The following is a 26,300-nucleotide window of genomic DNA, read 5'->3' as shown; positions in this document are numbered from 1 at the left end:
AATTTTGTTATAGTGGCATGACCGTGCCACTATAACGCTTACAGTGCGTGCCTACACTTTTTGTACGAAGAGATTCGCGCAAGGCCTAGGGAGGGCCGAGGGACGTAGTGAGACAAGGCCAAGCATTTCAACGTATGCGCGCATAGAGCTCTGAATGTAGGAGTTTATAAGCGAGTCTGCTCTGTGATGTGCAATACGCATACACGGCTGCACTAGCGTATCGCACGCTGTGTACGTAAACTACGGTAGGTTGCGGTTAACTCTGCATACAACAAGTGCAGTGCAGGCGGTACGGTGAGTCTTGTTAGATCTAAGTAAATTAGGGCCTAGACCTACGGAAGTGCATGTAGATCGAGAAACCTATTTACTATAACAATTAGTGCATGTTCTATTGATGCACCAGTACTGGACTATAGAACTCCAAATACTAAATTATCCCTCGTGCAGTTCTATTCACCTCGGCCTGCGGCCTCGGTGAAACAAAACAGCACTCGGGATAATTTAGTATTTGTCATTCTCTAATCCAGTATAGTGCATCATAGAGCATGCACTATCTGTATAATGTTCTTGCATGTATACACATAATTCTATCTATTTCCTCTATAAAGTATTCTTTAAGTACTCTTATCTATATTTCGATGAGAATATTTTTAGTTTGTGATGATTGTGGAGAAATAAAATGGAGAAAGAAAAACAAACTGACACTCAAACTGGAAAACAAAAGGAGATGAGCTGATAAGGACTGCTGTGATTCGGCCTAAAAGCTGAAAGAATACATTGATGGGAAAATGTATGCATGTGTTCTGAGTACATAATGTACCTGGTATGTTCCTATTTCAGTGTTAACTTGGAGCACAACAACCTGACATCATTCAGTGGTCTGATCTACTTGGTCAATCTCAGGGTGAGAACAAATGACAATTATCAATTCTGATGAATGAATTCACTGTAGAAGGCTTGCAGTTTACGTAATTTTCTCTGTTTCATTAATTTCTTGCATGGAGCGTTGTCAGGCACTTTTTTGTTTAGTTATTTCATGGTAGAACTCTGTATCCCAGATATGGAATGATAATTTATTATCTAAAAAAAAAAAGTCAGATATGATTGTGACATGAAAAGAAAAGGGACGAAACAGTGAAGTGGCGGAATCAGAAAAGACAGAAAAGGGGTGTTTCATATTAAGACGCAGCACTGCATTTTCAGCTGAGAAAAAGATGATTAAAAATCTATGGATTGAACACTCTCCGTTATTTTTAATTGAAAACATAAATTCCTTGACTGTAATGACATTCACTTTTTAATGTTGGACCCCCTTGTTTTATTGCATTGTTATGCGTTATTGGTTGCCAAAAAGTCAAGCTCTGTGCTTATTCTTGGCAATCATTCTGTAAGGGAATTTATATGTAACACATGTGATTATATTTCACAGATATTTACATGAAATGGACATTGTTTAAATTGTATAAAATAACCATACTGTATGATGCCATATTTGCATATACAATGTTAATGAAATTAATCGAAACTGATGTAATTGTATAGCAATGCCATACAAAAAATATGCTTTTGGTAAAGATTGTCTTCAGTTATCGTGCATGTGTCTCATTTTAATGTCCCTGTTGTCGTGCCAGGTGCTGTGTCTGAACCACAACCACGTGGAGAGTATTCTGCAGAGGCCCAAGGCATCCAAGGGTGGAAAGACGGACAAGGATGACCACATTGACCCCTACATGCCGGGCAGTCTCGCTCCAATCTTGGACAACCTGGAGGTCCTGCACCTGGGGTGAGTCACGAAAAGCAGCACTCTCCTCTACTGCACTGGCATGAGTGGAAATTCAAATCCAGTCATTCTAAAAAATAAGTACAAGTGTAGAGAGCTGAGATTGGCAAAAAGTACTATAAGAACAAGAATACTGCAACCATTGGGTCCACAGAAACATTAGACTTTTCTTTTGTTTGTCATCAGTGTATTTTTACGTCATTACAATGTTGACATTTGATTGTGGAATTTGGTTTTCCTATCACATACAAAAAAAATTGATGTAAGTTATTGCTGCATATTAACATCACTTTTGTGTAACTGTATTTGTTTGTATGTTTACTATAATATTCACTTCAATTTGTATGACATCTCACGTGCAGTCTTATTCACGTAATGATACAGAGAGTGCCATTAGGCAATCATGCCATATTAAGCAAGCAACATGGCATCAGTGACCAGAGAGGAATCTGTAGATGTATGTCATCATTTGATGCAATTCTTAAAAGTGCCATTTTCTGCCATCGTTGCCCTTTGCAGGTACAATGGAATCAGCGACCTGAACAAGCTGGAGATGTCCCGGCTGCCGTCCCTCAAGGCACTCTTCCTCCAGGGCAACGAGATCAGCAAGGTGGAAGGCATGGAGGGCCTCCAGGACCTCAGGGAGCTGGTGCTGGACCGGAACAAGATCAAGAGCCTGGGGGACACCTCCCTCATCAACCAGTGGAACCTGGTGGAGCTGCACATGGAGGAGAATCGGCTGCGGGACCTGGCCAACCTCCACTACCTGGAGAACCTCCAGCGGCTCTACGTCGGCAGCAACAGGATCCAGGTTTAGACTCGTTTCTCATATCATTTTCTTGATGTTCAGTTTCTGTAGAGATAAAAATATATATCTTTTCTCCTCCAGCCCCCTCCCCCCCCCCCCCTTAGAAAATCACATGTGGTAGATATGTTCACCCATTCCAAACTACTGTGAGCTTCTTCAATCATAAACCAACAATGCTGCACAGGGTGATATGTTGTCAAAACAAAAAAGTGTGTTGCTCTTAGTTGGACTCATTTTCAAAACATGACAGGAGGAGTTCATGGGAGAATCCACGGTCAAGGTATCTTTCTGATTCTCATCTCATGTAAGCTATTCTTACAATATGACGGACAAACAACAACAGTTCCTACTGACTTGTTAGAATTGCTTTTGCCACACATGGCATATGTGTTTGTTTGGGACAGAAGTGTGTAGTCTATTTTCTTGTTGAGTTTGTAGAGAAATATGCCACTGCTCTCTCTCTCTTTGAAGTGAAGTTATTCTGAAGATATCATGCAGACTTGTTCTGCAAATTTTCATAAGGTATTGTTATGGTTTATTGCTGTATCACATCTTTGTGTCAATAGATTTGTCGTATACTTTGCTCTGTTTGCAGGACATGTCAGAGTTAGAGAAGCTGGATCGTCTCCCAAACCTGATAGAACTGTCTGTCATCAGCAACCCGGTGAGATGCTTATTTAAAGATTATCCCATGAAATCATGCCTAGCCCCCTTTTGCTCTAAGTCATACTACTTACAGACAATTTGTTTTTGACATGCTTATGACCATGGATATCACTTTCCATGAGTATTCCATTTGACATTAAGATTAATTGCTGTGGAAATTTTAAAAGAAGATTACATCCTGATGTTATGTTTCTTTGTGTGAAAACACAAAAACCGGGGAAGTGAATCAGACAAAATTTTGGGGGAAAATGGACACATAGAATAAAGGTATGAAAAGTTTGTATAACACTTTTCCTCAAATATTTGGGCACGGACAGAACTTATTTGCTAAGGAGGACACATAAAAACATATAACTCTTGTTATATACCAAGAACAGGTATGAAAAACTTTTCTCTGGAGAAAATAAAACTTTGTGAATTTTTGGTGTACAAATCAAATGGAGAGCTGCTCAACACTTCCATTGCTCAGAGTTGCCAATTATGTCTTACTCCCTTAATGCTTACAGTTCATTAATTTTTTTTATGTGTCTATGATCCCCCCCCCCCAAAAAAAAAAAAAAAAAAATAGAATAAAATAAATAAATAAATAAATGAAAATGAAAAAAATGAAAAAATAAAAAAAAATCAGTGATCTACTTCTCTGATTGTTCTGTTTTCATACAAAGCAGCATAATATCAGGGTGGAATTTTTCTTTAAAGGACAAGTCCACCTTCATATACATGTGGATTGAGTGAATGCAGCAATATTAATAGAACACATCAGTGAAAGTTGGTGGAAAATCAGACAATCCATTCAAAAGTATCTGCACAGTCACTGCAGGATGAGAAGACTACTAGAGTGTATGATGTCACATGTGTACAACGATATAAGGAAAACATAAAGAGAATTTCCCAAAATTTTACTTTTTGAAAATGGTGCATATTTCCTCGACTCATCACTGAGGTATTTTAAGGGTAATATTATTCCCCCTTGCCTTCTGAAAGAGGGAAGTCAAGTGTTCTTTTATTATGCGAGAAAAGTGAAAATATTTTGATTTTTCCTTATACATTCTTTATATTGTTGTACACATGTGACATCACAAGCCGTAGTAGTCTTCTCATCTAGCAGTGACTAAGCAGAAACTTCAAAAATGCATAACTTTTAAACGGATTGTCTGATTTTCCTCAAACGATTGCTGATGTGTTCTATTAACATTGCTGCATTCACTCAATCCACATGTCTATGGAGGGGAACTTGTCCTTTGATTCAAATATATTTGGTTGTTCGCTTCCCTGCCAGGTGTCCCGTCGGCTGATGCACCGGCCGATGCTGGTGTACCGTCAGCCCAACCTGCTGTGCATCGATGGCATCCCTGTCACTCAGGAGGAGAGAACCAAGGCAGAGCTCTATTTCATGGAGCAGCAGGTAAGCTGAACACATTCACTGTGTCCTCCATCAACGCTGTATATCAGGCCATGCAACTTGCCTCATTGGTTGATTTTGATTTTGACTTTAAAATTAATTCAACATAGTTTTGTATTCACGCTTTCACTGCTTGCTTTGGTCCAAAGTATTATTACCTGTGGAGCACTGATTTTAAGATGGTATTTGACATGCAGGGACATTCTTCTGATGAAATCAAAGTCTAGTAGCTGTGTATCAACATCAGGAACAATAATGACAACGAAGTGTGAATGCATGATTCATGTACATTTCAGGCTTAGACATACATACTAAAAGTTCAGAAGTTTGACTATTTAGTTGAGACTATTCAAATTTACAGCTTTTTAGTGTCATCCAAGAATGGATGGTACAGGACAAGTGGAATTGTATATACTGTTCGAACTAAATGATTGAATGTACAAAGATGTAAAATGTATTGATGTGAACCAGGGATACACACAGGCTGTGTGCCAGATTTTAAACCACCTTTTGAAAACATGTGCTCTTTGCTTTTCGCAGCCAACCACCACAATCACCACAGAGACCACATTACCAGGCATTTCCTCTTACAAGGGTCATCCTGCACCGGTCAAGATCACCAATGTCCAGCTCCAGGGAGGGTCAACTGTTAGTCATGGCTGGAGTACCCAAGTCCAGTATGGACTGGCAGATGAGAACTCAATACAAGATGCTCACAGGGGTATGTTTAAGGGTCAAAGTTGACATTGCGTAGATGTCCTGTCAGTGGGCATGTTTACAAATAAATATAATCAAATTGATAGATACAATGTGTCTTTGATTCTTTTTTCCAATCATCTCTAGGAAAGAGCTATACAGTTTACTCCTGTTTACATATCAATACCTAGAATCGAGTGTGTATGCATAAGTTGTTGTCCCCGCCGAACGAGTTCGAGCAGGGGACTATGAAACGGGCTCCGTACGTGTGTGTGTCTGTGCGTCCGTCCGTGCGTGCGTCCGTCCGTCCATGCGTCCGTCCGTGCGTCCGTCCGTGTGTGCGTCCGTGTGTGATCAAAATGTTAAATTTGCTACTTCTCTGTCATTTATGAGCCAATTTTGATTCTGTTTGCTTTATATGATAGCACTACATGGGAGCTTTGAAACTTCTACACAGAATTTCAGTTGTGACCTTTGACCTTGACCTTTGACCTATATTGTACAGTTTGCTACAAAATGCTACTCCTTCGCCATTTCTAACCCGATTTCGATTCCGTTTGCTTTATGTGATGGCACTAGGTAAGGGCTTCAAAACTTCTACACAGAATTTTGACCTTTGACTTCTTTGACCTTTGACCTTGATTTTTGACCTATATTGTACATTTTGCTACAAAATGCTACTCCTTCGCCATTTCTAACCCGATTTCGATTCCGTTTGCTTTATGTGATGGCACTAGGTGAGGGCTTCAAAACTTCTACGCAGAATTTTGACCTTTGAACTTGATTTTTGACCTATATTTTACGTTTTGCTACAAAATGCTACTCCTTCGCCATTTCTAACCCGATTTCGATTCCGTTTGCTTTATGTGATGGCACTAGGTGAGGGCTTCAAAACTGCTACACAGAATTTTGACCTTTGCCTTCTTTGACCTTTGACCTTGATTTTTGACCTATATTGTACATTTTGCTACAAAATGCTACTCCTTCGCCATTTCTAACCCGATTTCGATTCCGTTTGCTTTATGTGATGGCACTAGGTGAGGGCTTCAAAACTTCTACACAGAATTTTGACCTTTGCCTTCTTTGACCTTTGACCTTGATTTTTGACCTGTATTGTACATTGGCTACAAAATGCTACTCCTTCGCCATTTCTAACCCGATTTCGATTCCGTTTGCTTTATGTGATGGCACTAGGTGAGGGCTTCAAAACTTTACACAGAATTTTGACCTTTACTTTCTTTGACCTTTAACCCTGATTTTTGACCTGTATTGTACATTAGCTACAAAATGCTACTCCTTCGCCATTTCTAACCCGATTTCGATTCCGTTTGCTTTATGTGATGGCACTAGGTGAGGGCTTCAAAACTTTTACACAGAATTTTGACCTCTGACTTCTTTGACCTTTGACCTTGATTTTTTACCTATATTGCACATTTTGCTACAAAATGCTACTTCCGGCGGGGACATATATTACGGACCGCGTAATTTCTACTTTTCCTTGTTACTCTTGTGAAGCAAACCTGGGATGAGGGCTGACTTGCTAGCGATATTATATTTTTGTGAGAGAAGCCAGTCAAAGTTTGACCTTGATGATAAGTCATGTCTATGTTGTATGTTCTTGAGGAATAAAAATTATATGCCTAACACCTTGTATGGTAAAAGTAACAACTTGCACAGAATTAGAAATGTGGGATTTGTATTATTGTTTTCTGTGAAGATTATTTTGCCAGAAATCATTTTTGCTTGTCCGCATTGTAGTTTGCCCAACAGTATTTTAAGTGCAACTTTCTCAAGTGTTAATTGATATGTACAGTACTTCTATGCAATCATTTTGTAAATAAAGAAAGTGATTTATTTTCTGATTCCTCCAAACTATACTAGGCCTTTACCATTTGATTTTATCATACTAAGAATATAACTACAGTAAATCCATGAATTCAAGTGTTTAGGTACATGTATGTCTTACCACTCAAATATTGTGGATGTTCAATATTTGTTTTTATCACATGTTTGATACAACAAGAAACCCATTGATGTCATACCAAACAGAGTACAGTGTTATTCACCATGTCTTATCTCCATTAAAAAAATCTCTCTTCAGCCCCGAATCGAAGGCAGCGTAGCTATGGCAAAGCAGACTCCCAGTCCTCCCCTAGCAACACGGCCACACGGATGAACTACTCCAGCACCACGTCTGGCAGGTCAGGGGGTCAATACCAGCCCCACTACCAAGTGCCCTATGTTCCGCACCACAGCAGCAGGACCCAGGGATATGAGGGGTGAGTGGATATCTGTTATTGCACATCCCACGTTTATCAGAGAGGTCAGTCTCTGCGCCCAAGTGTTAGGAATGTAATTCTCTGTTAACATGCCACTTTCACACTCTTGACTAATACAGCTGCGTGTGACGTTCCCATGATGCAGCAATTAATAAAGGAGTTGAGTGGTAAAGACCGCATGGCTAAGACTGCAAACTTTCATGCACAAATGATGGGGATCAAGTCCCAGCCAGGCAGTGGTGCCCTTTGACCAGGCACTTAATCCTTATTGCCAAGTCTTTCGGAGGGGACTTAAAACTATCAGTCCTGTGCGTAGGAGCAAATGCCTTATGCACATAAAAGAACCCACTTCATTTCTCCCATAGAGAGCAAGATGAAATCTCTGTGAAGTGGTCAAACACACCAAAACCAGGTGATGTCTGCAAGAATCTTCGAGGACTGAAGGAGGCAGAGTACCTTGAAAAAGAAGGAGGAGACAGATAAATACGGTATATAAAGATCTAAGTGAAGTATGTCTGACTGGCCCTCATTTGCAGTGCTTTTGAAGTTATGACACTATTGTATGTGCCTGGTTGTAAATAGTGTAGAGAAATCTTCAGCGGCTTAGTCAATGTGTAGCATTCTGTAATTAGTGTGGAACACAGGTGAATCTCTATAATGCTACACCAGTAGTACTTAAACAATATATCCATGTGTTAAAATGGAGGTTTAATGTGACATGCTGTTAAGAAATGCGATTTTCTCTGCTAAAGGCATCCTCGAGAGATAATGTTTACAGCAGAACTGAGGCAGTTTTTAATTTATTGTGCTAATCTCTCTTTAACCTTTGTTTCTTCCACCAGGTACACTGGCAGTAATGTACGGCATGGAAGGCCCAGGTAGTACCATCTCAAATAAGGCAGACATGGGAATGTGTTGCCATGGTCATCTCTTATGGGTAACGACTAAAAAGTGTCTGACATTTTAAACATGTCATCATTTGGATTCTCACAGGGAAGTTGAATCTGTTGAAAGGACAGCTGAGGTCAAAACCTGCTTCTCAGTTGATGACACCATGACACAGAGATACCACTAGTGCTTTCAAATAGACTTCATTTTCCTTTATCAAATACTAAATTTTCTGTTCTGTTGCCACACCTTTGGTTGACTTAGCTTCATGTGAGGTGATCACAATAAATACCATCCCCTTGCCAATGAAGTGCTCTTGGAGAGAAATGTGCTTGTACCGGTATCTTTGCCTGTACACATGCTGAGGGTTGCATGTAAATTTTGTGTCTCAGAGAGAAACAAAACAGACTTTGAGTCGCAAAGATGTACGCCTTCAAACCCTTGAACCCTTGTCGTGGGGTTTTAAAGGTCTTCGTCACTACCATACAATAGTAGTCCTAAGGGGAAAATGAGAAATACTCACTGATTAAGAAAATATTCGTGTGAGATCCGTGATGAGTGTCTGTTTATGTGGAATGTTTCTCAGCAAGTCTGTCCCGTGTCTTGAAGTGAAAGTCAGATTAATTTCAGTAACATCGTTACTCTGTATCAAGACCTATCTACAGATATTACTAACAGGCTACTCTGAGTACAGAGGGTCTTTCAACTCGATTTGTAATGTGGAAATAGAGTGAGTTAGGCTTTGTGTATTGTGGATGATCTAGGAAGCTGCACAATTTGTAGATCTCATTCTTCTAGCAGTTTATGCTGCACAAGGTATTTATTTCATCCTATAAAAACAAGCTACGCATACTCTACGTGCCATGTTGAAATCAGCATTTGAAATACTAGATTTCTGTGTTAAGTGTTCATAGGAAGAAAGGAATTCAAATGCAATGTAAGCGTGAAAAAAGAAACAAGGTGTTTGAAACACAAGCGAGCTAGTCAACCTGCTTTTTTGTCCTGGAAAGTCCATATCTAGAAAAGTAAAAGGATAATATCCTTACATTTCGTATCTGTTCTTATGTCAACACAGCACCCATTCTTGTAACACTGCTTATATTATTTGCAATATGCTGCTTTATGAGTGTCTGTGCTGTACTGCCATTTACTCTAAATGCATGTAAAGTTTCTTTGTAAATATGAGAGACAGTATATTTCCATTTTAATATATGCACAGGGATCCCCATGGTACAGTCATTCAGCTTCACACATCTCTTTGGACAGCAAATTGAGAATCTTTTTCTGTATCCGAGAATCATATCCACACAAATTGCTTCATAGCGTATTGTATAGAAGGGAAGAAAGAAAACCAGATGGCCGAGCAGAGGGAATGCGACACTCCGCCGTTGCCCTATGTTTCAGTTCCAGGGAGACACATGATATGTGTTTGTGTGTGAAGATACTTTTCCTATATACAAGGATGTGATAAAGTGGCCTCCATTGTGTGCCACCAAAAATTCCACTCGATGGTTATCATGATATTGGGCAGGGCTACCGGCTTGACACTAGCAGTGGCCCAGAGCCACTAAAAACTGATGGCAGACTACCAAAATTCCAAAAGGGCTACATTTTGATGGCCTGATTGGGCAGTTGAATTCAGAGTGAATTTTTATATTTCCTTTTATATCAGGCCACTACTGTCTTTTTTGGGCCACCAAACTTTCAAATTCATAGATTTCAGTGGCCCAAATGGGCCTCCAGAGAAAAAAATTTAGTGTCAAGCCCTCTATTAGGATTGCTTGTTATGCATTTATAGTGCTTTTTGGCAATGCTGCACTTCTTGCTCAACGCATTTAACAATGTGTTGTTACCAATTTAAGAGCACAAACAGTGAAGTGGATAGAAGTGCCTTGACTAGCAGTTTTGATGAAGTGGTCTCATCCAGAGAATGGGTGTGTTATACCAAAGAAGAGTAGGTGGTGTGTGGTAAACCAAAGATACTTGTAGCTGGCATGAGAAGATAAGAATATTCTGTCCATCTCTTGGTCAAAGGTTTATGTGATGAAATGAATCTTGCCACGAACATTCAAAAACAACATTTAATTCATCAGCAAAATGCTACAGCAAAATGATTACATACCTTTTTGCTCAAACAATGGGCACATATTTCTAGTAATGTCAGAGAAAAAGTCAAAAAGGGCGAAAAACGGAGAATTCGTCGAACATGACATCAGTTGTACAACTGTACCAGTATACTTGGTGTGCTCTGTTCCTGATATGTTTAGATTCATCTGTAAGTGAGAGAATGTACAAAAGAAGGTCATTACTTCCCCGAGTGCCTAAAGGGTCACTTGCATTGGGCAAGACGGCAACTGTTTTCACCATTTTTTGTCTGTTTTAGGACCATCCACTGGTTCTTCAAATGGTAGTGCCTTTCATCTCTTGCTAAAGATCTATCACTAAATACTACTGTTATAGCTTCTTGAGATTGTGTGTACTCGTGCATTCCAATGCAGTGTATTCTACGGCAATTTATCTGTGTGTATAACCGTCTATTGGATGAATGGATATGTTTCAAATCCATTCAAGTGGATTTTACTACATGTATAAAGATACATTATATGTAACCTGTTTGTAAAGACAAAAAACTTTAAGCACATCTTGTTTTGTACATATTGTCAAAAGATCTGTGTAGGTGCACCTGTAAAAATTGGGAAATGTTCTAATAAAGGAACACGAACTTACAAATTTTATTGTGTTTTATGTGAAAATGTCTTATCTTGTTCTTCATTTACAGCTTGTATTTTGCCCAATTCTGTCAACTAAAACATTTGATACCATCAGTCATCACTTCCACCATCACCACTACCATCACAATAACGATCACTATACCTGCATAAATCATTCACAATTCATGGTCACAAGTGTAATTAATCACCTATGAGGACTCAGAGTAACTCGTGTAGACATTTAAAAAGAGTTGCAAGGAATGACCTTGTCAAAGGTCGTCCACTAAACAAAAACATAAAGTAAATTTCTTAAATTCGTAATTTCCAAAGTTGATTAGTTTTCATGCCATAAAAAGAAAATGTCAAATGCACTGACATTATGGTATTGAAGATGGCAATCCACATGTCAATTTAATGTCCTTGGTGTGTATGCATGTTCACACCTTTGATATTTATATGTGTGGGTGAGCATGTCTGTGTGTATGTATGTTTATGTAATATTTTATGTTTATCGAGACGAACAAATTCACAAAAGTCAACAAGAATCACAGACTGTCATAAATTTTTATTTACACTTTTTACAAAGTATCATATCTTGTATGACAATAAATAACGTGTAGAAGGCAATTATGCTGACAGCAATGAAATGTCAAGGTGGGTGATCTTCTCCAAGGCAATAAGAGTTTGGACCTTTTGTTGGACGGCTTTGTCAATACACATAAAACAAAGCTAAATGTACAAGAGGCTATAACCTATAGGACGGGTGAATCTGTCTAGAAGATTATCAAATCTACGAAGGCTTTGTCTTGTTTAGTAAGGAATGTAGAATTCAAACAAGCATCGACTGCACGATGTGCATGAAGACAGTACAAGATGTTTTTAATTTGTTTGTTTTTGCTCAGAATCGTATGCTTTCCTTCCTCAATTTACACTTGTATCGCACTCGCATTGTGAAAAATTACAAATTTGCCACAATGCAGTCAAACATCACATTTGGGTTCAAAGATGTTGATATTTGGTTATGAGTAATCAGATGAGCTTTGCACTCTGTCTCACTAAACCAAAACATGCTTTCATGTCTCGGTACCCATGTGATATTTGCATGCTCTAAGAAATAGGAAGACAAGTCTCATATGCTGTGGTTAGGAGGCACTTATACCGCATTTTCAGATATATGTGCATACAAGAGTGTATAATATCATCCATCTGTCTGAAAGAAAGATATATAATTTTTGAAAAAAACTGAACAATCAGCCACAGTTGGTCTCATTTCTACAAAATGTTATGAGTTAAAATCATCGCGAATCAAACGCAACATTCTGAGAACAAGCATGATTACTGTAACAGCATTCATTGCGGTAACTAATCGGTATACACTGCATTATGTAAGTCAGTGAAGAATGCATATCTCTGTTCACGATGTTGCATATTACACGTATGCCGACACCAGAATCTCATCATCAGCGATGAAAGAGACTAATAAACAGTAAATGAAAAATTTCAATAATGTTTCTATATCAGGGTTGGGGTCAAATGTCTGATGGACTAGTGGATCATTTCCAATCAGCATGAATACCTAGTGGTATGTGTGAAGGTGGTACCATTGCAAAGAACGGTAAGAAAAGCAGAGTAACACGACAGTTCTGCCTCAAGTTTAGATTGTCTCTCTCGCCCTCCTGATCGCGGAGAGAACCGTGACGGCAGCCAAGAGTTCCAGTCCCACGTCGTACGACCCACTGTCCTGGCAGGCCCTAATTATCTGGTGCCAGGCCTCAATCTTGGTGCCGGGATCATCGAAGACAAGATCCTTCAGACGCAGATCGCTTGCACCTGGGTGGGACGGGAGATGTGGGGTAAAAACATATTTATTACTCCTTGGGATGTGTGAATACATATCTCAAGAGAATAAGACTGGTCAGAGAAAACCAAGTTGACCTAGACATGAAATCATATCGTGTTTGATCGTGTTCACATTTATGAAGCAATTACTCGAATATGATGCAGAATTTTTCCCCTTTCTGGTTGCACAGGAAAGAAAGGACAAGAAATGAAACATGTACATACACATGCACTACTTCTTACATGCACATCATGTTGGTGAAGTTGGAACAAAATGATCAAACTATGCACTGAATGGAAAGTGGTGTCATGGGAAGCTCTGAATTCCCTGGATTTTTGCAGCCACCCAAATGTGTGTCTTTACATGGCAGGTGTGTATCTGTGGTGTAGTCCACAACCGCAGGTTGGAAGGCATGTGCAAATGGACACATGCACACACAGACACAGACACAGACACAGACACACACACATACAGTATAAACACAAGCACACCAACCTACAAAAAGACATTGCAAACTATTGATATGCTTAGTTGTGTATGAGCAGGGAGGTGTTACAGAGATGGAGTGGCAACTCTTCGTAATTCATGCAAACGCATGTTTGGGTTCAAGGCGTTACAATGGGATGTCTAGCATTCCATTACGCTTTGAAGTCATGCTCGGCGCCGCTCTGGTTTACAAGCCGAAGTTCGGAGACGAAGAACGCATTTCACCTTTTGTCGAATTACAAGTTTTATTTCACTGTAAAATTTTAAATGAAATAGAAATGTCTACTCGAATTGATTTAGAATAGTTTAGGAAAGAATTCAATATTATAAACATGTATTTCTAGTTTCTTTGTAATGCGCAAATCAAAATGAAATGAAAATTAGGCCCTCTTAAAAACCTAATATTTTTCTATAATGCGCATATTTGTGCATGTTAGTTTTTTAATCTTTTAATCTGGGATATTTTGATCTTTCAAATACAGTACTCCGCTAAAGCGTGTTCCAGCGTGCTTTTAAACTATTTACTGTTAAAATTGTTAGTTTTACACTGCATTTTGGTTCGCTGCTCCAATTCAAGCTACACAAATTCATTGTTGCCATCACATTGAAAGAGAGAGCGAATTGCAGTAGGGGCAAGTATTTCTAGATGTGAGAGCGCTAGTCCCGATTATTGATGCTCTCTTTTGTCAAAGCACATGGGTAACACCTGTAGTTGAACGCATAACTTCTCGGCGGCGCTGCGCATGACTTCAAAGGAGAGCAGTAGTTGTCTCTCCTTCTCTAGCACCTCCCTTGTATGAGTATGTGATTGTGGCATCACCAGCTGCAAAATAAAAATCACTGAAGGCATTGTCACTCACCTCTTTTGATGTCCAGGTGAATGTTGTCAATGAGCTCAATGCCAAACTGATGATGGTCTGTCTTCAAAAGGGCACTGACCACTGACCCGACTGATAAGACTGGTTTGGTGGAGTGACCGCTGGACTGGACCAAGACCTCTGCCAGGGCTAGGGAGGGGCAGGCCACCAGCACTCCAATGTAGGCATCTGACAGTAGAACATTGAAAGTATATGCAGCATTTTTTGCAATGATGGTACTACAGAAATTGAATAATTTGCATTCATTTCTTCTTGAGATAAAATATAAAGGGCAACAACATCACAACAAGCATTATGCAGGTTTGCCATATATGATACATATTGAGAAAAGAAAAAGTGGCTCTATAAGCAAAGTGATAATATCAGTGTCTAATGCATACTATTCATTGCTTTTTGCTTTCATCTGGCAATTGTATCTTTATTTCTACTTTGAGTGATTTAAGAAAGCCAGTCACAAATGAAATGCAACTGAAGAATGGAACCATGAATGTATCTTTGCAAAGAATGACCAAACTGTTCCATCCCGGCATGAGACCTACCTCTGCTGAACTTGACAGACTGTGCATATTCCAGCATGGCATGCACTCGGCCCTGTTTGCACATGCACACGGCGGCCTGTATGTGGGCACCGACCTTGGTGTAAACAGCCTGTGCCAGGGGCAGACACTGACCCATGATGTCTTGACCTCTGACCTGTTGACCTCGGCCATGGGCATAGTTGTAGAGGAGGTGGCCCAACGGCTCTGAATAGGTCAACCTGGAATTCAATGGATTATCATAAAAGAATACATGGATGTACCATTGTGTTCACTGTAACAAGTGATATGTAAAGTTAAATGAAAATTTTAAATAAGCTATATTTGAATTTTCTCATGTAAAACTCAAATGTACTGTTTGCAGGACAGAGTTTCTAAAATCAGTAATTTTTTTTTATTTTTTTTTTTATTTACAGGACACACGCTTAACAACAAACACCAAAATGAATACTGCTAATGTGCACATTTTAAGTCAATCAACATTTGTGAATTATGTTATTTTATTTACTTCTTTCAAAAACAAGAGAAAGCCACCAGAGTAAGAGTCTGTAATTGCAGTTACTTCACTTTCATATTCGATTATAACCCATTACTGGTAGATCACATCAACACATGAAGGCAAATTACCAAGTTTAACATTAATTTGATGAATGGCAATATTTGAAATACTACTCTGTATCTCTACTAGCATTAGTATAGCTTGCTGGATCAACCCTGTTGCCAAGTGCGCACAAACACAAAGTAAATGCCATATCAGCAACTGTGTCTTACCAGTCATTTGCGACCCAATGTGTGACGACATCCATGCGATCTTCGCTGAGGGCGCTCTTCACACACTCCAGCGTGGTGTCCGCATTGGGGGGAACACCAATGGCAGGCACGGACGACATGAGAGCCTCGGCGTACATCAGGAGAGGGGACTTCTGACCTCGTTTGACCCTCACAGCTGAAGGACAAAGGAGAAGAAAAAACAGTGCGGAGCTTGGTATGCAATATTTTGCATCAGTCTAATATCATGCACATGCATGTTTAGCTTTGTCAGGACATGTCCAAAATTTTTCAAGTTCGTAAAGGACAAGTCCACCTTCATATACATGTGGATTGAGTGAAGGCAACAATATTAGTAGAACACATCAGTGAAAGTTTGAGGGAAATCGGACAATCCATTCAGAAGTTATGAATATCAAAAGTATCTGCGCAGTCACTGCTGGATGAGGAGACTACTGCAGTGTATGATGTCACATGCGTACAATGATATAACGAAAATAAAAAGAGAATTTCACAAAACTTTACTTTTTGAGTAAAGTGCACATTTCTTTGACCTGTTACTGACGTATGTTAAAGGTAATATTATTCACCCTGCCTTCTGAAAGAGAGAAGTTGAGTGTTCTTTTGTATGCAAGAAAGGTGAAAATATGTTGAATTTTCTTCATTCTTTCTTTATATCGTTGTACACATGTGACATCACAAGCTATAGTAGTCTTCTCGTCCAGCCGTGACTGAGCAGAAAATTCAAAAATTCATAACTTTTGAAAGGATTGTCCGATTTTCCTCAAACTCTCACTAATGTGTTCTACTATTCTATTGCTGCATTCACTAAACCCACATGTCTATGAAGGTGAACTTGTCCTTTAAAAAAAAATGACTGTAGTGTGGTGCTGGAATACATATCTCCATCTCCACTGGTATACCGTTTTACAAGTGTTATGGTAGTGATTGATTTAGAACTAAGAACTCAACATGTTCAACCTATTGTTGAAGAGACCACTCTTATGAATATCTTGTAGAACATTACATAATGTAAACTTGAGATAGATGGCTTTCATAGTGCAGAACACTCATACATTCGCTGTTCACTAATTGATGGAGCACAAATTCTTACAAGGCACTATCCTCTGACTTCTTAAACAGGATCTGACACATTTTAGCTTCCTTGGAGAAGCATTGTAACTGATCCACAGATTTGAATTATCACTTTCCATAAAAAGAAGAACACATAAAATTCCTAGAGAAGCACTCTTTCAGTGCAGACCTGTGCCAAGCAGCTCATTTCCACCACTGATCTTGTTCTTCCGTAGAGATCAGTGATTTCCACTATAGGTATAGGCATGCTGAAAATTGCCCGATTTCCCAATATAGAAGCCTTTTGCTACGTCATCAATTTCTAGCTGCGTGGCACGCCTCGCCTTAGCAGAAACTAGAGCACGCACTTTATTGCGAGTATGAAAACCTAAAAAAATGTGCAGCTTGAACTCCCAAGTTCATTGACCCTACCTGCCAAAATATAAAAAAAAATCCTTCATAAAATCCACAAAAATTGCTGGATCACTACCAAAATGTAATCATGTATCACTTGTGTAAGTTTCAACCTTTCCTGTAAGTTTCATTCAAATCCGTTCACAACTTTTTGAATTATTTTGCACACCGACGGACAAAGAAAACAGACAAAGAAAGAAAGAAACAAACAAACAAACAAACGCGGAAGAAAACATAACCTCCTCCCTCGGCTGAGGTGAGAAAGCCTCCTACCCTTGAATCTCTGGAGGGTTTCAGGGTTACGGAGGATGCCCTTGGGACTGTTGGCAGCATGCATGGCAGCCTCCAGGTAACGAGAGTCCTCAAACATCTCATTGAAGTGCTCGATGTATTCCAGGAGGAGCTCTGCCTCCCGTTCCTTGGTGGGATCATCATCCTCAAAGGTGGAGGCTGTTTCCTGACCTGGAGAGAGACAGAGACATCAATTTGCAACAGATGGGAATAAAACATGCACACAACAAGGTGAGACTAATATGATATGCACAAACTATATATATAATATGGGTGTCATTGTTTTCGTTTTTTTCCATGGGACACTCAGGATCTTTTTAAACGTATATCTAATGTATAAAAGCACTCTCTCTGCAATCATTCTGTTCAGTTGTTCATGTGAACATGTGAGATCCTAATATGGGTGACTTCAAAAAGGGAAACTTCCCCCTACCACAAGCATATTACATTTGCAGATTAATTTCTTTACCACTTCAACAGTTGTTATACTGACTGGCATGTCCTAACAACAACCACAAAAAAAAAAAGATAATTAAAAAAAAGAAAAAGAAGAAGAAGCTAACCAATTCCTCTTCTTTTTAATGCACAAACTTACTCCTAACACTCATCATGGATCCTGAACGAGCCAGGGCCATGGAAACTGCCTCAGCTGGTCCAAGAAGAAACTGCTTCTCCTTGTAGTACGCTGTCAGTGCATCAAGGGCTATTCTCACTTTCAGACACCTGCAGTACAGCAAGAAATTCAAACAAAATGCTCCGACTTACAGTCATTCAGAAATAGACAAGTGCTATATTCTGCTTTAAGAGTGCAAAAGAGAAAGGATGACCAATAATGAAAAACATTTTTGCATCAGAATGATAGGGTACATACAGAGATAAGAGGAAATTTCAGAATTGTCAGCCTATTTTATATTTTGGATGTCTAACACTGAATTTGCTCTCATATTATGATGCAAAAACGTCCATGCCTGGTTTTTCACTTACTCTTATGACAGTGCTAATTTAGTGGATCTGTAAAATGCAGTGCATGAAAAACAATAGCAAAAATCTGCACTGCACTCATAAAAACTATAAAGAGACAACAGCATACTTAAAATATTTCATTAAGCGCAATCGGTACTAGAATATTTGAGATATCATAGGTAAATACCAAGAAACATGCAGGTCTAAAATCACTTCTAATCTTTCTAGCTATGCTTTATAAACAGAAAAGATGTGGAAACCCAGGCAAATAGAACCACACACCAGAATCTTACAACAGCTGATGTTCACTCTTAACCTGTTGGGATGAGTCCCGAGTATACTCTGGCAAGTGTCTATAGGAAACGCTTGTTGTAGGAAAATCAGCCTGTCCTCAACAGGTTAAGCAAAGAAAATAGATACAAAACAGTATATGGCACAATATTACAAAACAATATTGGGGCAAAAATAGATATATGCACGATGATGACAATGCAAACTTTACTCACTTTCACAACCGTTGATTCTGTTAATGTAAAAGGATCACCAAACTGATGCTAACACACATACACATGCTGTGCCATTCTGCATGCAGTTCATGGTTTGCTACTGGTATTCTCTCACTTGGGACCAGGTTATTGAAAGGATTGAAGCCCTTTTTCATGGTGCACGCAAAGTGAACAATGCCTCTGATTACAAGATCAATAAAATCTACTGGAGGAGCTGCCTCTTGGGTTGTACAACTACTGACGTGCCTCAGTGAATTCTAAAGAGGTTGCAAACTGCCAGTGGGATTATAACCCTCAATTGGGTGCATTGTGACCATAAAAGAACAAACAAAACAAAAACAGGTCGTGTGTAAAAGTACCAGGTTAACTCTTTTTTTCTATACTGTCTAAAATAGAGCAGGGATTAAGCAGGTAGAAAAAAAAAAGTGTATGGACCTGCTTGCTCACAGAAAAAAAAACAACAACAACAACCCACAAACACTCCTTCAAGATTACACTCCAGCATTAACACCAACACCATTATCAACCCTATGCTCTGGCAAAGATCTATGTTCATGATGCAATTGAAAAGGTCACAATGATCAAAGACAGGTCACATTTGTAGGCAGGCATGTGTGACACTGAAGTGTAATGTGATGTATATACAGAAGATTTGCCATGGATTTGAGAAACTTTAGACTATTAAAAGGGTGTGGGAAGCTAATTATGGTACCCTGTCACTCAATAGGGTGTAGACTGCTAAGAACTGGAAACGCCTAATGACTGCAGGTACACATAGCAGATAGGTGATCAACTTCTATCTAGTAGGCCACTTACAGAGAGGCTGGTTCTAACAAATAATCAATTGAGAGAGGTTGCTACACAAATTTCACATCATTTCAGTGAACAGGATTATTATTTGGCACAGAGCTATTGTTTTATCAATTTTGAGCAACTGCCAGATAACTGTATACAGTATATATTTCTTGAGGATATCATTTTTGTGAATTTCACATGTCGGACGCTATTTGCCAATCTAAAAACATGCAAAAAATTTTAATTAGCATATGAATGTGACGTGCACGCATACATTTCTCCCTTTAGTACTGTCCTCAACAGCTGCAAATCTAACCACTTGCGAAATTGTCAGGAAGTCCTATTCACAAAAAGTTAGACACGCTATTACTATGGCATGTACAATATCTGTCTATCAAGTAGATACTGAATCACTCTATAATCAATTGGTGTTTTAATCACAGAAAAAATATAGTTTAAACTATCTGGTGTAAATATGAATGATAGCGTGAATGGAAGTGGATAGTCAAATTCAAGCAAACTGGGTCCTGCCTGCAATTGATGGTGATACTTCACCAACTGGTAGTTTGTTCCACTTCACATTCAATTGAAATAGAAGACATGCATGGTCACTGCTGGGACTCTGGGGTACAATGACCCCATCAAGAATGTGGAAAATGGCTGCATATCTCTTGAATTGCCTGGATACAAAAGTATGTGGATTGAGCTAAAGAATGTTTATATTTCCGAGTTAAAGACACAGTTTTGAATAAGTAGAAAGTTTGAGTATTATTTCAGTTATAGTTTGAAGGAAATATCATTAAACCCTTCTATGAATGTCTCTGTACTTGAATTTCAATGTGTATTAATGCACACACAAACAAAAAGTAGTAAAATATATTCTGTTTCAAGCTTTGATTTTTTTTTTTTTTTTTTTGGGGGGGGGGGGGATCAGAGAAAAGGCCACCATAGTCATATCACTAGCTGAAATTCAAAAGCAGTTGCTATAAAGTGTGTGTGTGTGTGTGTATGTGGGTGTGTCTGTGTGTCTGTACATCTTCCTTTTATGTCTACCTTTCTTTGAGTTGTTGGTTCTTTTCTTGGACGTTGTCTCTGGCTTTGGTCTTATTCTCCAACTGGGTCTTCAGTTCATTCTTCCTCTCCTTGGTGGAGTAATCCCGCTCCTTGCTCAGCCGGAGGTCCCGCAAAACTGTGGTAAGTCTGTTGAATTCTCGATCCAGCCTGTCCACATCGGTGCACTCTTCTAGATCCAGACCTTAAAAGGGAAACGAGCATAATATATTATATAATCAATTTTGACAATGCCAAAATGCAATGGAAGACGTTTCTCTTGGATAATGACAAGGCATTTAAAATACAAGAATGAATGTAATGATTTGGTCAGCTTTATGGTTGCACTTTGTGATCAGTTTCTGCTTTATAAACTTACTCTTCTTTCACTGTTCATAGCATGCACCATCATGAATGAACAACAAAGTTTACAGGGTATTTACACCACAGTATTTGCTGTGTCACACAAAAAGTATGTGACCAAGCCTTGTTCTCATACTTGCCTTTATTTCTGCATGTGCCTGTATATAAATGCCTTTGCTTCTGCTAAAGGTATATGATTGCATACATCTGATTTGATTGGATTTTAGATCAAACATATATGTGCTAATGAGACTCTATTTTGTATTCCCCTTATATACCTTTCAGCATCTGGTCCGGCATCGTTGGTAACTTTTTCTTCTGCTGCTCTATTTTCTCTTCAGCCTTCCTTTTCACCTCATCTCTTTTGTGGTATATTTCGGCGATCTTCTTTAGTTCAGCCTTGTACCTCTCGTTGTCTGCCCGTATAACAAGAAGTCTGAATGGCATGAAAGAATCAGAAATGGTGGAGTTTTGTCACAATTTAATAAAGTTCTACAGAAGTTAGAGAAAAAAACAAACACAAAAACAATAACAGTAACAACAACAAAATCAAACAAAACAAAACATGTACACACGTTACGAATTGAGCTACAATGGATAAGGAAAAAAACAACAATAAAACAATCGTTATGATATTACATTAACAGGTTGCTGTAGGATACCCAATATGAGACATGTGAGAACTTATTGTTTACTTTGTAGGCTTTCATTCAGTCCCATAAACACAAATGATGTCCAAAATAATCATGGAAAGTGTCTGCAGTAAACACTATGACTATGGGGTCCACACAGACCAAGCTCTCTCATTGCATTTATATCGATTTTGTAGATACACTCAAGTGTAAATGCCACCAAATGATCATTAAGGTAGCAGAGACTCTGCCGTAAGTACTACTCATAATATCATCAAGCCAATATTGTTTGTTTTTTTTTTCAATGCATGAAAGATTTTAAGATCATATCCTTTTTACAAATGTCACAAAATTTTGTAAGGTTGAAGAGTGATGTCACCCATTGTATGAAACCTTAGGGTTTTTAATAAAGAAATGAAAACCTAACCCACTAACCCCATGTCACTCCAGAATATGCTCTCCTTTTGTACAGAAAAGAAAGGTCTCATTTTTTCCTGGGTTTGGATAAATTTGATTATGGAAATCTACAGAAATGCTTCCCCCTCCCTCCAGTTTTCAATTTTATCATTCTGAGGAAAGGTCTGAATTACCTACCTCTACAATATACAAGCGAATGAAAGGATTCTAATATTCAGAGTTGCAAAAGGGACACATGAACTCTTATAAGTTTCCACAACCTTCTACAGGTAAACTTAAATCACAGTACATCTGCAGATGACGTATGTATGATATGACTCAGTAACGAAGTTGACATGACTGATTTCAACTCACTTTTGCTCCAGTTCATCTGCCCTCTTCTGATAGAGGCTGAGGGTTGTCTGCTCAGACGCCAGGGCTTTGACCTTTCCAGCCAGATAGAATGCCTCCTCCTGACCCCTTTCGATCGTGTCAATGCACTCTTCATACTCGGCTTTAATGGCACTCAATATAGGTTTATATGCACTCACATTATCCATGATCTGTGAGGATGATGAAAGTGAAAACACAGATACTCACACATTGTACTTGTGTTCACTTTTGCAGGGCCCAGCTGCCAACTCTCACGCATTTAGCGTAAGACTCACGCAATTCAACCAATTTTGACTGTCTCACTCTGATAGACGAAATCTCACGCTAAACCCCCAAAATGGAATGTAGGGGCCTACATGACTACAAAAATAAATATATCTCTAAATTCTCTGATATTCCGAATATCGATATGCCCAAGCCCAAAATTTCGAGATTTTCCCCTGCGGGTGTAAAGCTTAACCAATAATAATCGTTTTCGGTTCGCGTGCAAAGACAAGCTATTGGATTACGATTGGTTTCTACCAAAGAGATTCTGGTAATCTCTTTGGTTTCTACCTATACCACGTGAGCGTAGCTTGTACTTTTGGCAAATTACAGTACGACGATGGCTATGACGTGTGCTTTACATCGCTTTACATACACTGACTGTGTACGTAGTACGTACGGCCGCACAGCAGGCCGCCAGGCGCTAGCCAGGAGGTCGCTCCGCTCCCTCGCAGTGTCTCATAGCTCAAGCCAAACTCTCACTCAAGGTTGGCAGCCCTGCTTTTGTATTGTTGTTTAAATTTGCTATTATAAGGTGCTTTACCTGAGAAAAAAAAAAAAAAGTTACATTTGTACGTTGAGGTTGTATAGCAATGAATCCAGGTTATATGAATAATATGTGCAGGCTGTTTATGACACTGTTTATATTCAAATTTCATTAAAAAATGAATGCATTTCAAACTTTAAGAAAAAAAATGTAGGTAGCATTTTACGCACAATACAAAAAAAAAAAAAGATTTATTTCAACAAGTTGAAAGAAAGCATTTCATAATGAATAAGCATAGGTGGCATGAAAATTTTGTGCTCAATTGCTATAAAATAAATGATTTCCTTAAAAAAAAAGTGAAACTAAATCAAAACTGCTGATATGCGGCTATGGGATAAAGAGAAGTCTAACCTGATCAAATGCCCCCTTATAGATTGCATATCTGTGAGGGTCAGGTCCTTCTTCTGAACAATCTACTCTGGCTATCTCCACTTCAATCTGTTCCTCCAGCTCACGCAAGAACTGCTGGTGAGCATCTGGGCTGGGGGAGATGGGAGGCAGAACTCTTCTTGAGCCCTGAGGCTGCTGAGACTGAGGTTGCGGCATTGCTGTGATAACAAGTTTTGGATCCTGTCAACAAGAATACATGTACATTCTGAATGTTTCACTTGAACCTGAATTCATGTACACTGATTTCATTGGCACACTAACTTGCTCTAATTCATTGTAGCAAACTGAAACACTTTATCCTTGTGACAGTTCAAATGGCACTTCATATTCGAACATGAGAGACACAAGTAGCCTGTACAGGTATTGCGGATTTCACATTTTAACAATAAACATCCTGCATGACATGACTTGGCTTTTACAGGTAAAAAAAAAAAATGGAAAGACTTCCTTTTGAGACAGCCACCCCAATCACACTGGTAATGCAGAGGTACACAACTCTACCTAGCCTAACCTTGCATGCGATACGCACGGATGCACGCACTCACTTTTGGCTGTCTCAAAAGGAACTCTTGCCAAAAAGATAACTAGAGGAAACAGGAGGAAAAAAGAATTGAAGAAAACCCTCATGAGTAATACATGTATCAGGGCTGGATACAGGAATTCCGTAAAGGGGGGGGGGGGGGGGGGTTCACAGGACTCACAAACAATATTTCTGGTGCTACTTCCAGGTTTCATCTCATTTTTTTTTCTTTTTATTTCTTTTGTTTTAACAGCAAAAGAGGGGGTGCCCACCTGGTGTGCCCCCTCTGGGTCCACCACTGCACAATTTAATATTGTTAACAGAATAACACGTATTTGCCCATTCACTCAATTTATGTGCTTTCAACCCATATCGGGCCAACGCACCTGTATAGACAAACACCCAAGAGGCCCAGCACCATTCGCGCACTACCACACACTCCGACAAACAGACAACTCTCCAAACAATCGCTCTTCATTAGCAAGCAATGAAAAAAACATAAACGAGTTATATATCATTTGGAAGAGGAAAAAAATCTCTTTAATATTGTATATAACATGCTGCCATTTAATGCATAGTACAGTCGGTTACAGCTCGTTATTCCAAAGGTTCGTTATTCCGAAGGCTCTTCAGTCCGAAGATTCATTATTCCGAAGATTTGTTTTTCCGAATTTCATTTTCGGATTAACAAATCTTCGGAATGATGAACCTTTGGAATAATGCCACAAATGTTCAGATTAACGAACCCTTTTTCATTTTCGGATTAACAAACCTCTAGGTATAGGGAATTTGTGTGTTTCGGATTAACTTCGGAACAAAGAACCTTCGGAATATCGAACCTTCGGAATAACGAACAGCACCCGTACAGTCATAGTACTCAGCGGAAGTGAATGACGTCATTCATATGCCATTTTATTCACTATGGGATATTCCGTATGTGCCCCCCGCGGCGTTCGGACGAACTACGGAATATCCCGTAGATGGCCCGATATGGGTTAATAATTAAACTTAATTCGATTTAAACCATGACCAGCTTGCACCAGTGAACGCCAGTTTGCATTTATCGCCGAGAGTTCTGCGTGTACGGTACGTGCCAACTGTATTTTCTAAGATGTAAATTTATATTTGTTAGACAATATGGCATTTAATCTGAGGTATTTAATCAAAGGAAATGTATTCAGATCTAATTAATCAAAAAGTGGTCGATGAGTCGTAGTAACTCGTAGATCCAACTAGCTAGAGTTTTAGAGGGCCTACGTTACATATTAATTTATGCCACATTATCATTATTTTTGAAAGAGAACCCCCCTGCCTTGGCCCTCCCCCGTCTTCCATAACTGACCACAAGTAAGCTCAGGTTTGCCAGTTTAAAAGCACCTGTTTGCCGAGTCGAAAATGCTGTTTAAGCCCAAAGCTGCTGCAGCAGACTGCACGCTCGACGCTCGCACGCTGGTACTGCAACGAATTATTCCGCGCGTAGATGTAGACCCTAACATTCACAAACGTAAACGTAAACATATAGGAGCCTACACAAAATTCAACGACTGGGACTACATTTTGATGATGATGCCCGTCATCTCCGTCTCTAACATAGATACAAGATTTAGAAGCGTATCAAAAGGAGCTAATCATAAAACTTTTTCACACCAAAATGACAACGTGACAATGCATACCTGTAATCAAAAGCAAAGACCAAAATTTCTCTGTTTGTGGGCGCAATCCCACGAACGAAGACGCAATCCCTCGAGGAATGTACGTCTGCTTAGTTGCAAAAATTGTAAACTAGTAACGATGTGTATGTTTCAATAGTTGCCAATTTGAATCTGATTTTCTAATTAGTAGTGATATTTCAATCATTTAGAATCATTTGTTATAAATAAAGTACTTTATTTTATATTTTTCGAGTGTTATGTCTTTGTACCTGAAATTACACTTATATTTACAAATTTAGAAAAAAAGAACTT

General features: G+C 39.0%; 2 protein-coding genes across 2 annotated transcripts in view; one reads left to right on the top strand and one right to left on the bottom strand.

Moving 5' to 3' along the window:
• LOC140235285 (leucine-rich repeat-containing protein 9-like) overlaps window positions 1-11,249 on the top strand; it is a 30,220-nt gene extending 18,971 nt beyond the window's left edge. The window contains exons 22-29 of the mRNA XM_072315319.1: window positions 841-904; window positions 1,632-1,783; window positions 2,300-2,591; window positions 3,184-3,252; window positions 4,534-4,659; window positions 5,197-5,377; window positions 7,454-7,631; window positions 8,474-11,249. Coding sequence (XP_072171420.1) covers window positions 841-904; window positions 1,632-1,783; window positions 2,300-2,591; window positions 3,184-3,252; window positions 4,534-4,659; window positions 5,197-5,377; window positions 7,454-7,631; window positions 8,474-8,513 — 1,102 coding nt within the window. The 3' untranslated portion in view covers window positions 8,514-11,249. The remainder of the gene's footprint in view (window positions 1-840; window positions 905-1,631; window positions 1,784-2,299; window positions 2,592-3,183; window positions 3,253-4,533; window positions 4,660-5,196; window positions 5,378-7,453; window positions 7,632-8,473) is intronic.
• A 533-nt stretch (window positions 11,250-11,782) lies between these two features.
• Window positions 11,783-26,090, bottom strand: LOC140229452 (clathrin heavy chain linker domain-containing protein 1-like). The gene is made up of 11 exons (XM_072309708.1): window positions 26,010-26,090; window positions 23,778-23,996; window positions 22,598-22,785; window positions 21,473-21,630; window positions 20,835-21,036; window positions 18,113-18,240; window positions 17,500-17,688; window positions 15,742-15,916; window positions 14,974-15,191; window positions 14,417-14,602; window positions 11,783-13,060 (listed from the first exon to the last, which is right to left on the bottom strand). The coding sequence occupies exons 2-11, from the start codon at window positions 23,970-23,972 to the stop codon at window positions 12,885-12,887; spliced, it is 1,815 nt and encodes a 604-aa protein (XP_072165809.1). The 5' UTR covers window positions 23,973-23,996; window positions 26,010-26,090; the 3' UTR covers window positions 11,783-12,884.
• Between the last annotated feature and the right edge of the window lie 210 nt (window positions 26,091-26,300).

This window comes from Diadema setosum, chromosome 1 (genome assembly GCF_964275005.1).
Source record: "Diadema setosum chromosome 1, eeDiaSeto1, whole genome shotgun sequence".
NCBI lineage: Eukaryota > Metazoa > Echinodermata > Echinoidea > Diadematoida > Diadematidae > Diadema > Diadema setosum.
The sequence above is the reverse complement of the archived record's forward strand: the minus strand, read 5'-3'. Positions and strand labels throughout refer to the sequence as shown.